General features: G+C 34.8%; 2 protein-coding genes across 6 annotated transcripts in view; both read left to right on the top strand.

The window, feature by feature from the left end:
- akt2l (v-akt murine thymoma viral oncogene homolog 2, like) overlaps positions 1-6,668 on the top strand; it is a 13,401-nt gene extending 6,733 nt beyond the window's left edge. For all 5 annotated transcript variants that reach the window (XM_067397281.1, XM_067397280.1, XM_067397279.1 and 2 more), the window contains 10 exons: positions 651-795; positions 872-1,003; positions 1,087-1,152; positions 2,170-2,238; positions 2,310-2,432; positions 2,599-2,727; positions 2,974-3,188; positions 5,324-5,411; positions 5,490-5,592; positions 5,664-6,668. In XM_067397281.1, coding sequence (XP_067253382.1) covers positions 651-795; positions 872-1,003; positions 1,087-1,152; positions 2,170-2,238; positions 2,310-2,432; positions 2,599-2,727; positions 2,974-3,188; positions 5,324-5,411; positions 5,490-5,592; positions 5,664-5,743 — 1,150 coding nt within the window. In that variant the 3' untranslated portion in view covers positions 5,744-6,668. The remainder of the gene's footprint in view (positions 1-650; positions 796-871; positions 1,004-1,086; positions 1,153-2,169; positions 2,239-2,309; positions 2,433-2,598; positions 2,728-2,973; positions 3,189-5,323; positions 5,412-5,489; positions 5,593-5,663) is intronic.
- Positions 6,669-7,554: 886 nt separating this feature from the next.
- Positions 7,555-12,577, top strand: LOC137028470 (NHL repeat-containing protein 3-like). The gene is made up of 7 exons (XM_067397285.1): positions 7,555-7,721; positions 7,839-7,994; positions 8,980-9,130; positions 9,201-9,401; positions 9,532-9,623; positions 9,725-9,837; positions 11,034-12,577. The coding sequence occupies exons 1-7, from the start codon at positions 7,632-7,634 to the stop codon at positions 11,257-11,259; spliced, it is 1,029 nt and encodes a 342-aa protein (XP_067253386.1). The 5' UTR covers positions 7,555-7,631; the 3' UTR covers positions 11,260-12,577.
- Positions 12,578-12,713: the final 136 nt, after the last annotated feature.

The following is a 12,713-nucleotide window of genomic DNA, read 5'->3' as shown; positions in this document are numbered from 1 at the left end:
TTACAATTTTTCTTTTAATTAAAAAAAGTGTAATTAAAATATTTATTTTCTGACCAATGTAAAGCAAAGATGTTAGAGATATTAAACTTTTTTTAAAATATTTTAATATTTTTAATATTTTAAATTCTTTAATCTTTAATAAAACTTTTAAAAAATTAACTCTTAAGTAGATTTTAAATATGTGATTAAAATATTATACATTTAAAAAAAATATACATTCATATTTATAAATGAGAAATATATATATATATATATATATATAAAATATTTATATATATAATATAAAATATTTAATGTTGTTATTATTATTATTATGTTTATTAATTAGTTTTTTTTTAACCAGCCATATTTCACCCTAAATCATAACAAAAAATAAACTATACTTTTCTTAAAGGAAAATTAATTATTTTTAAGAGTCATTAACGTTTTTTAGCAATGTGACTTTTTTTCAGTACTTAATTTTTTATAACTATTTTTTATCATGACTCGTATATTAATTGGGGTCAGTAAGATTTTATTTTTTTATTAAATTTTTTTTATATTTTGCAATAACACATGACCAATGTTTCTTTATATATATACATATTTGATGAAGTTTCTCACTGTGAAGCTGCTCTGAAACGCTCGACTGATTCTCGTTGACTCTGTAGGGAGGAGTGGATGTGTGCGATCCAGGCGGTGGCCAATGGGCTGCAGGCGCGTGAGGCGGACGAACCAATGGAGTTCAAGTGCGTCAGTGACATCAGCGGTCTGGAGGACATGGAGGTTTCTCTGGCCAAGTCCAGCTCCAGAGTGGTCCGTGTCTCCGCAGCTTACGGTTTATCATGACGATGATGATGATGATGATGATGATGATGGTTTGTGCTTTCAGACGATGAACGACTTCGATTACCTGAAGCTGCTGGGTAAAGGCACGTTTGGGAAGGTAATCCTGGTGCGAGAGAAAGCCTCTGGGATGTACTACGCCATGAAGATCCTGCGCAAGGACGTCATCATCGCGAAGGTGAGCGACTGCTGAGAAACACGTGGAGTGGAGCGAGACGCTCAGATCTGACCGCGTGTGTGTGTGTGTGTGTGTGTGTTCAGGATGAAGTGGCTCATACAGTCACCGAGAGTCGAGTACTGCAGAACACCAGACACCCCTTCCTGACGGTGAGTGACGCTCACGTGTGTAAATGACTCTACGACACTCTCTCCCCTAGGGCTGGGTAAAAAATATTGATTTCTCGATTTTAATCGATTCTCATTTTTACGAACCGATATTGATTCTTAAATCCCAAGAATCGATTAGTCTAGTCTGTTTTCAGTTGATGAATGAGCAGAATATGTAGCTCCTCCCATCCAATAAATCACAATAATCTTTGTTACTTTTGATATGAAGCAAAGTCTCAGATTTCAAATGACGTCCATCTTATTATGAGATTCAGAAAATAAGTACCGTTTTGGCGCTGTTTAATGTGGCGTGACGGATCGCTTTAGCGCCTCAGTTAAAGAGAAGCATGTGATCATCCTCTCCTCCGCTTTAATACCAGTTACAGCGAAATAAACATGAACATCTGAAGGTATGTTAAAATATACAGTACAACTTACTGAAATCCGTATCATGTCTCGTGTAATCGCTCAATCAGTGCTTCAACCTCAATAAAACAGCTTCAATGTCACGTGACGTCACATTTACCTCAGAAAAACACATTCAGTGACCATAAACTCATTAGTCAGCTAGAAAACTGACTCTAGAAAGCAGCATTCTGATAAATATAGCTATGCACCGTTACATATTCATTAAAATCTTTAATGTTCTTCAATATTTAATGCATGTTTGAATAAATCAGTTATGAGCCACAATTTAAATGTTTATATTTCAAAAAAACTTTAAACTAAACTTTTTTTATAATAAAAACATCATTGAGTGTCATTTAAGTGTTTGTATATAAATAAGTTAATTTAACCTTCAATATTATTATAGTAGCACCAGCTGACTCTCATGTGTAGTTTACAGCATTAGTTGAGAGATTTTATTCCTCTAGAAAATTTGCCATGTGCTGAAACTGAAATACTACATCCAAAATAATCAAATCGAATCGAAAGCATGTGAATAGTAATCGAATCGTGATAATTGTCAACACCCAGCCCTACTCTCCCCTCATTCTGTCATGTTTTGTGTCGCAGACCCTCAAATACGCCTTCCAGACTCACGACCGGCTGTGTTTCGTGATGGAGTACGCTAACGGTGGAGAGGTACGTGCAGGTTTGTCTCAGCCTTCGCTGGCGTGTGTGTCGTTCTCACGCCGTCTCTCGTCCGTCCGCAGCTGTTCTTCCACCTGTCCCGCGAGCGCGTGTTCTCCGAGGACAGAGCCCGCTTCTACGGCGCTGAGATCGTCTCCGCTCTCGACTACCTGCACTCGCAGAACGTCGTCTACAGAGACCTGAAGGTGCGTTCACGTTCTCATGTTTGTCATGTTTTCAGATCTTCAGCATTGTGTAGAGAGAGAGTGAAGATTGAGAAAATGTGTCCTTTGATTTAAACTCTTGACATCTGGCAACCGCAAACATGATGATGATGATGATGATGATGATGATGATGTTCTGTTCACTCAGCTGGAGAACCTCATGCTGGATAAAGACGGACACATTAAAATCACAGACTTCGGCCTTTGTAAGGAGGGCATCACCGATGAGGCCACCATGAGGACGTTCTGCGGCACCCCAGAATACCTTGCGCCGGAGGTACTGAACGTCTACAGCAGCGCTTCTCAACCTTTATAAATCCTGATTTGTTCCTCACTTATGATGTAGGATGAAATCTTTGGAATTTAGGATCGAATCCAGTCGTATGTGCTGAAACTATTTTAATTGATTTAATTTCAGTACGGTCTGAAAGTGTGTATCATTAGCTCTTCTCGTGTTTATTTCCTCTTTACGGCGAATGGCTTGTATTCCTGACATTTTGTAAAGTAAATGTGAATGGGTCAGGTGCTGGAGGACAACGATTACGGCCGCGCGGTGGACTGGTGGGGTCTGGGAGTGGTGATGTACGAGATGATGTGCGGACGGCTGCCCTTCTACAACCAGGACCACGAGCGGCTCTTCGAGCTCATCGTGATGGAGGAGATCCGCTTCCCCAGGAGCCTCTCGCCCGAAGCCAAAGCGCTGCTGACCGGCCTGCTGAGGAAAGACCCCAAACAGAGGTGAGCGGCAGTACTGCAGCTCATACTGTAGTGCTTCGTTAGACAAAAACTATGACCAAAAATGAACGTTGGCGACCTTTTTTTCCCTTGACTAACACACATCAGTGTGCAGGACTGTTGACGAAAAACACGAGACTTAAATCTAGTTCAGAAAATAAAAACTTTACCAAAGTCTTTATATTTTCTTCAAGAAAATAATATTCTAGACAATTTTTAACAAGCTCGGTTGCTTTTCTTAATCTTCTCAATCTGGCAAACCTTCAGACTCTCTCTACTCTGAGAATAAAGCGCTGAAGATCTGGAGTTAAATGCAGCGGCATTTAATAGACAGAGCCGTAGATCACTGACAAGACACGCAATATCGCGTTCATTATCGAAGGCGATTCATCTGCGATATGAACGCGATATTGCGTGGCTTATCAGTGATCTACGGCTCTGTCTATTAAATGCCGCTGCATTTGAAAGCAGGTGATGGAGATTTAGCGGTAATCAGGGAACCAGCTTTACTGACGAAATGAGTGTGACAATCTCATGCAATATATCGTGCAGCCCTAGTTTATAAATTATTATTATTCCATAATGTAGAGAGTGTTAATTTATATGATAATATAAATCTGTAAACTTATGGAAGCTCGTTTCTGCCACGGGATAAAAAATAAAAAAGATAATTGTGACTTTTTATCTCACAAGTTTAAATCTCCGAGTTCAGACTTTACAACTCGCAATTCTGGAAAAAAAGAAAAATCAGAATTATGCGATATAATGTTGCAATTCAGAGAAATAAAGTCAATCCAGAGGAATAAAGTCACAATTCTGAGAAATAAAGTCGCAATTCTGAGAAATAAAGTTTCAAATTTGAGAAATAAAGTCGCAATTCTAAAAAAAAATTGCAATTCTGAGAAATAAAGTAAATACTGAGGAATAAATTCGCTATTCTGAGAAATAAAGTTGCAAATTTGAGAAATAAAGTCGCGATTCTAAAAAAAATTCGCAAATCTGAGAAATAGTCGCAATTCTGAGAAATAAAGTCAATTCTGAGGAATAAAGTCGCAATTCTGAGAAATAAATTCGCTATTCTGAGAAATAAAGTTGCAAATTTGAGAAATAAAGTCGCAATTCTTAAAAAAAATTTGCAAATCTGAGAAATAATCACAATTCTGAGAAATAGTCACAATTCTGAGAAATAAAATCGCAAATCTGAGAAATAGTCGCAATTCTGAGAAATGGTCACAATTTTGAGAAATAAAGTTGCAAATTTGAGAAATAGTTGCAATTTTGAGAAATAAAGTCGCAATTCTGAGAAATAGTTGCAATTTTGAGAAATAAAGTCGCAGTTCTGAGAAATAGTCAATTCTGAGGAATAAAGTCGCAATTCTGAGAAATAAATTCGCTATTCTGAGAAATAAAGTTGCAAATTTGAGAAATAAAGTCGCGATTCTAAAAAAAATTCGCAAATCTGAGAAATAAAGTCGCAAATCTGAGATATAGTTGCAATTTTGAGAAATGGTCAATTCTGAGGAATAAAGTCGCAATTCTGAGAAATAAATTCGCTATTCTGAGAAATAAAGTTGCAAATTTGAGAAATAAAGTCGCAATTCTAAAAAAAATTTGCAAATCTGAGAAATAATCACAATTTTGAGAAATAAAGTCGCAAATCTGAGAAATAGTCACAATTCTGAGAAATGGTCTCAATTTTGAGAAATAAAGTCGCAAATCTGAGAGAGAGTCATAATTTTGAGAAATAAAGTTGCTGATAACTGTCAGAAATAAAGTCAGAATTGCAAAATAAAAAGTTACCTTTTACCTTTTTTATTTTTTATTTCATGGCAGAAACAAGTTTCCATAGAAACTAGAGGAGTAAAATAAATCCTTATGCGCACGAGTCGACAGTCTCTTGATTTGTGCTGACAGCTGAAAGTTCAGTAATTTTGAGAAATTTCTCTTTACGTTTCATCAGATGAAAACAATCATGATCAGTAACCAAGATCAGGTTTGAGCTAAACAGTTGTGATTATCAGTTTAACCATTATTAAAGCATTACAGCCCGTTTACTCCCTGACCAAACCTAAAGGAAGCACATGTCTCCAGATGATTTTGCTGTCAGATAATGAAGTAAGGCTTGTGATTGGCTGCAGGCTCGGAGGCGGTCCTGATGATGCGAGAGACGTGATGATGCACAAGTTCTTCTGCTGTGTCCACTGGGAGGACGTTCTGCAGAAGAAGGTGCTTCAGTCCTGAGTTTGTTCCTGAGGGTGTGACTCAGATTCTCACGCTGACGTCTGCTCTGCTTTCTTCCTGCAGCTGGTGCCGCCCTTCAAACCGCAGGTGACGTCCGAGACGGACACGCGCTACTTTGACGACGAGTTCACGGCACAAAGCATCACTGTTACTCCTCCAGACAAGCGTGAGTTTGTGTCCTGCATTAATCTTCTGATTGCATCATCACGTCTTTGCTGATGAACCCGTCTGTTTCAGTGAGCTGTCGGGACGTGGAGGACGCTGGGCCGTGTGCTCACTTCCCTCAGTTCTCTTACTCCGCCAGCGTACGAGAGTGACGACCATCCCATAATGCATCACGACGGACTCCCATAAGGCATTTCTTCATTGTGAACAGTCACGTGTTTCAGGTGTGCGGATGATCTCACGTCCACCTGCGTATGAATGTATTGATCAGTAACGGAGCTCAGAATGTAAAGCCTGCCATTATGATCTTCTCAGTTTCTCGTATAATCACATGTTGGATGTTGGGGATCATGTGATTATCAGGCAGTTTCACAGAGCAACACTAAGTGTCATTAAAGACTTTCAGCCGGTTCTGCAGCTTCTCTGACTCTTCAATGATCAACATCACTGTCTCTTTAGCTTCAGATCTGCTGGATCTTCACTGTGAACACATGATCTGATCGACATATAAAATAGCTGAACATGTTGAAGAATATTTTCCACATCTACACCAGGGTTGTTATTGTTCACATTAAAAAAACAAAGTTTTTTGAGTTCAATTTTGAGAAATAGTCGCAATTCTGAGAAATAATGCCGCAATTCTAAAAAAATAGTCGCAATTCTGAGAAATAGTCGCAAATCTAAAAAAAATAGTCGCAAATCTGAGAAACTAAAAAAACATTTTCATTACTTGAAATAAATTAAACATTAAAGGATTAGTTCACTTTGAAATGCAAATTAGAGTGAAAAAGAGTGAAAAATACATCGCGGAGCAAAGAGGACACTGACAACACGTCGACAGACAAGACAGAGCAGGTTACTGATGATATTAAACAAAGTCCCAGCTTTCAAACTGTGTATTTTATAAGAAATTTGAACAATAAAAAGCGTTTTGTGGCTCTTTTAATGTGATTTGACAGAGAGTTTTACACTTTATGCGTACGTTAAATACTGCAGCATTTTTTTTTAATATTTTTTATTGCCATTACCTTTTGTAATTTCTCATTCCGTGACAGAAAAAAAAAAAAAAAAAGAATTTAGAGGAAAAAAGTAATTGAGATTTTTTTAATTAGATTTCATGTTAATAAACATATCTTGTTGTAATCTTGTTGTTTTTGTCATAGTTTTTTTGTCTATTTTTATATTTTATATAAATATTATATATTTATTAATTTTATTCTGGTAAAGAATACAGTTTTCCTCATTTTACACCAGCAGTGCTTCGTTCGCTTGTTTCTGCTTTTTCGTGTCTGTGTTTTGATCTGTAGAGTCTTTCAGAAGATGCGTAATAGCGCCCCCTACTGTATAACAGGGAAAACGGATTGCTGGAAAAACTTGTTAATGGCGAGGAAAGTGTTAATGTACTAAGTAACTAAAACTAAAAGTTAAGAAACACTATATAGACATATAAAAGAAAGATTCTAAAAATGACAATCGCACAACTAAATTACTAAAACTGAAAATATAAAAATGAAAACTGATTTAAAATATGAATAAACACTATAATATAATCTTAATGATAGTTAAATAACATTTGACCCACCAGGAGACACTGAATTTGCTTATTAACCCTATAAAGCTGCAAATTTCTATTTGCATTTTATGTTTTAAAACTACAGAGCTTTGAACATCATTTAAATATCATCTTACTAAGACATTATTGGCAGATATTGATATTTGTATGTATTTTATGCTAGTATCTGCTATACTGTTATAAAGATCTCATTGATTTACATCACAAGCATCAGAATTTCATCACTTTTTGTCCATATTAATATCAGCATCTGCAGAAAGTTGAATTTGAGCTGGGGTTTTTTCCTCCATAATCTCACTGTATCAGACTATATGAACCACATAAAAAAGAAAAAAATGCACGATCGCACGTGACGTCACCGCGCCGCTGTCAGTGTGAACCAATGAGATTAGAGATTAGACTCGTCGTCATGTGATGAAAACAGGAAGAGCAGCTGGACTCGTGATGATCGATCAACATTGATCTCTATGAGAAGGCGTAATTACTGCTGTTTAATTGCTGTTGCCATGGCAGTGCTCCTCTTCATCATGTTCATGTGTGGCGCCATCGGCTCTCACGTGAGTCTGAAATACCACAGTGTGTTACTATGGTATATTTATGCTAGAACTGTAGCTGGTGCTTTTTTGTAAGTAGAACAGATAAACTGATGGTGTTTTTGGTTTGACGTGTTTCAGACGAGCGTCGCGTCGCGATCTCACGCGGACTTCAGGGTTTCCGGGCGCGCGCTCTACAAGTTGGACGTTTCGTGGCCGAAAAATCCGGAGCTGTTCAGCGGTCAGGTGTTCGCCGCAGCTGTCAATCACCTGCAGGGGCTCGTGTACGTGGCGCAGGTGAGTGAGGAGCACACCTCTATAGACACGACTGAAACGTATATAATGTGTGTGTGTGTATATATATTTTGACATTTTTATTTATTAAGTTTTAGGGAGTTTTTGTCTATTTTTTTTATTATTATTTTTTATTAATTTATATATATATATATATGTGTGTGTATATATATATATATATATATATATATATATATATATATATATATATATATATATATATATATATATATATATATATATATATATATATATATATATATATATATATATAATAAAAATAATTTAATGTCTTTTTGAAATATGAAATTTTTTGTATTTTGTTATGGTTTTAGTTATAAGAATGACCCTCATTAGATGAAAAAGTTGCTATTACCTTTTGTAATTTTTCTTTCTGTGGTGGAAACAAAACAAAAAAAAGAATTGCAAGGAAAAAAGTAATTGAGATATTATTATTTTTTAAATTAGATTTCATGTTTATATTTTCCATTTTAATTTCTGTAAAATTTTTAGTAATTTGATTGTGTGTTTTTGACATTTTTATTTATTAAGTTTTAGGGAGTTTTTGTCTTTTTTTAATATTATTTTTATGAATTTATATATATGTGTGTGTGTGTGTGTGTATATATATATATATATATTAATAAAAATAATTGAATGTCTTTTTGAAATATGAATTTTGTTGTTTTTTGTTATGGTTTTTTATTTATTTTATATGGTTTTAGTTTCAGTTATAATAGAGATGAAAAAGTTGCTATTACCTTTTTTTTATTTTTTTTATTCCATGGAAAAAAGTCAAAAACTTAAGATGCAAACTTGCAATTACGAGTTTATAACTTGAAATTGTCTTAATTTCTTCATCTTCACTTATAAAGCACTTTTCACAGTACAGACTGTTTCAATAATAGGGAAATGAATGGATTTACAGAGGAAAAGCTCAGAATATCAGTATTGTTGTAGACGAGCTCTTCACGTGTTTCTCCTGCAGAGAGGCGAGAACATCCCGAAAGTCTTGGTGTTCAGCACGGATGGGGATTTCCTGCAGGCCTGGAACACCAGCACTCTGGAGATGCCTCATGGGATGTTCCTGGCCAACGTGTCGGGGGATCCGTCAGTGTGGATCACGGATGTTGGGACCGGTGGGTGTGTGTTCCTCTTCAAATGTGTGTGTGGTTCGGTACGGTCGAGTCATGGCGTCTTGTGTTTCAGGGCCGTACGGACACACCGTCAAGCAGTATTCTCCGTCCGGGAAGCTGCTGCAGGTGCTGGGATCGCCCGGGAAGGCCGGATCTTCTCTCAGTCCGCTGCAGTTCGACCAGCCGGCGGAAATATTCATCCATAGTTCTGGAGAAATCTACATCGTGGACGGAGACGGCGGCATGAACAACCGTCTGATTAAGCTCTCCAGAGGTGCTTTGCAAACAAGAGCAAATGTGGGGCGGGCCTTGATTTTGTCTGTGGGGAGTCGATTGGATGGTTGTGGTTTGCTATTGGTGGATGTCATGTGAGTGACAGGTGTGTGTGTGTGTGTGTGTGTCAGATCTGCAGGTGCTGTGGATGCACGGAGAGAAAGGTCAAGGTCTGGCTCAGTTCTACATCCCTCACAGTGTGGCGGTCGACAACTATCAGAGGGTTTGTGTTCTTCCTGCTCTTCTGCAAATGTTTGTCTTTCAGATTCTGTTTGACAGCGGTCATGTTGCGTTCTGTCTTCCTGTATTGTGTCTGTGGTTCAGGTGTGGGTCGCAGACCGAGGAAACAAGCGCATCCAGGTGTTTAACTCGGTGACGGGCGACTGGCTGGGGTCGTGGGGCAGCTGCTTCAAAGACGACGCGCCGTACTCCGTCAGGTACCGCAGACCAGATTACAATAAATGAATAATTAAATTAATATATTAAAATAAATAATACAAATTAGATTCATATAGATTAGATTAGATCAGTAACTAAAAAATAAACATGTTTAAAATAAATATTAAAATTAGATTAAAATAAACAAGTAAACAATGAAAATGTTTAAATAAACTTTTTTAAAAATTAGATTAAAATAAAATAGCAAGTAATACTGTTTAAAATAACATAAAAGTAAAGTAAAATAGAAATAGAAATAAAAAATAAAATAAATATAAAAGTAAAAATTAGTTTAAAATAATAAGTAAAGAATACAAGATGTTTAAATAAATAAATGTTAAAATTATAAGAATAGAATAAATACATTTACATAATCATTGAAATTAAACAAAAAATGTTTAAATAATTATTAAAAATTAAATTAAAATAGTAAATAATTGTTTAAAATAGATAAATACATATAAAAGATAGTTAAAAATAAGTCAAAAATAAAAATGTTTAAATAAATAATTATTAAATATTAAATTTATATAAAAAAGTAAACAAAACAAATTTTTAAAATATAATTTTTTTTTAAAATAATAAGTAAAAGTTTAAATATTAAAATTGGATTAAAATAAGTAAACAATAAACTGATTAAAATAAATAAATATTAGATTAAAATAAGTGAACAAAAATGTTTCAAATAAATAAATATTGCAAATTATATTCATGGAAATAACTAAACAAAAAAAATGTTTAGATAAATAAATATAAAAAATTCGATTAAAATAAGTAAATAATTAAAATGTTTTAAATGAAATTTACAAATTAGTTTAAAATTATAAATAAAGAATAAAATGTTTAAAATAAACAAGTACACAATAAAAATGTTTAAATAAATAATTAAAATTAGATTAAAATAAGTTAACAATAAAATGTTAAAAAAAACTAAATTAAAATGAGTGTACAAAAACGTTTAAAATATATAAATATTAAAACTTTTGATTATAAGTAAACAATGAAAATTTGATTTACATAAATAAAAGTGAGTAAAAAGTGAGAAGTGAGTAGAAATTAAATAGATACTAAATATTTTCCAAATAACACTTTAAATTGGTACAGTATTCAACTTAAATTAGTGTAAATGAATGCGAAGTACTGGAGAGGTCAGACTTCTGAAGGTCGTACTGGAGAATGTGTTTATGACCCGTAGATTCACTCCGGACCAGAAGTACATGGTGGTGGCCCAGTTAAACACCAATCAGATCACGCTGCTGGAGGCTCCGCCCGTCGGCATCATCGGGCAGTGTCAGGTGATCGGCACCATTCAGCTGGCTGAAGACATCAAACCGCACCTGGTGGATCTGGACCTGAAGAACGCGGATCTGTACGTGGCGGAGATCGGGGCGAGTCAGGCCCAGAAGTTCATTCGTCTTTAGAGGTTCTGTGGTCTTCCACACTGATCACCGACGCTGATTCTAACGGCTGAACGCTGCGCAGTGAGAAACGGTTCGGGCTGAAACCTGTTTGATTGATCGCTTCAGTGAAACTGAGAGCAACTTACCAGACAAATCTCTCCTTTACGGTCAGACTAGAAACTATGGAAGCTTGTTTCCAACTCGGAATAACAAAATAAAAAAGATAACTGCGACTTTTTATCGCACAATTCTGACTTTATTTCTCACAATTTCGAGTTTATATCGCATAATTCTGACTTTTCGTAAATTCAAGTTATATTGCATAATTCTGACTTTTTCTCGCAAGTTTGAGTTTATATCGCATAATTCTGTCTTTCGTAATTATGAGTTATATTGCATAATTCTGTCTTTTTCTTGCAATTTCGAGTTTATATCGCATAATTCTGTCTTTCGTAATTATGAGTTATATTGCATAATTCTGACTTTTTCTTGCAATTTCGAGTTTATATCGCATAATTCTGTCTTTCGTAATTATGAGTTATATCGCATAATTCTGACTTTTCGTAAATTCAAGTTATATTGCATAATTCTGACTTTTTCTCGCAATTTCGAGTTTATATCGCATAATTCTTTCGTAATTATGAGTTATATTGCATAATTCTGTCTTTTTCTTGCAATTTTGAGTTTATATCGCATAATTCTGTCTTTTTTGTAATTATGAGTTATATTGCATAATTCTGTCTTTCTTGCAATTTTGAGTTTATATCGCATAATTCTGTCTTTTTTGTAATTATGAGTTATATCGCATAATTCTTTCTCCCAATTTTGAATTTTTATATCACATAATTATGACTTTTCGTAATTTCAAGTTATATTGCATAATTCTACAATTTTGAGTTTACATCGCATAATTCTGACTTTTTTCGTAATTACGAGTTTATATCGCATAATTCTGACTTTTTGCAATTACGAGTTATATCGCACAATTCTGACTTTATATCGCATAATTCTGACTTTTTTTGCAATTACGAGTTATATCGCACAATTCTGACTTTTTTGTAATTTCAAGTTATATTGCATAATTCTGACTTTCATAATTACGGGTTATATCGCACAATTCTGACTTTTTCTCGCAATTTTGAGTCATCGCACAATTCTGACTTTATTTCTCGCAATTTCGAGTTTTTATTGCATAATTCTGACTTTTTTTGTAATTTCAAGTTATATTGCATAATTATGACTTTTTCTCGCAATTTTGAGTTTATATTGCATAATTCTGACTTTTTCGTAATTACGGGTTATATCGCACACGGGTTATTCTCGCAATTTTGAGTTATCGCACAATTCTGACTTTATTTCTCGCTATTTCAAGTTTATATTTTGTAATTCTTTTTTGTAATTTCAAGTTATATTGCTCAATTCTGACTTTATTTCTCACAGTTTTGAGCTTATATCGCACAATTCTGACTTTTTTC

This window comes from Chanodichthys erythropterus, chromosome 10, assembly GCF_024489055.1.
Source record: "Chanodichthys erythropterus isolate Z2021 chromosome 10, ASM2448905v1, whole genome shotgun sequence".
Taxonomy (NCBI): Eukaryota; Metazoa; Chordata; class Actinopteri; order Cypriniformes; family Xenocyprididae; genus Chanodichthys; species Chanodichthys erythropterus.
Note: the sequence above shows the minus strand (reverse complement) of the source record. Positions and strands in the feature narration are given on the sequence as shown.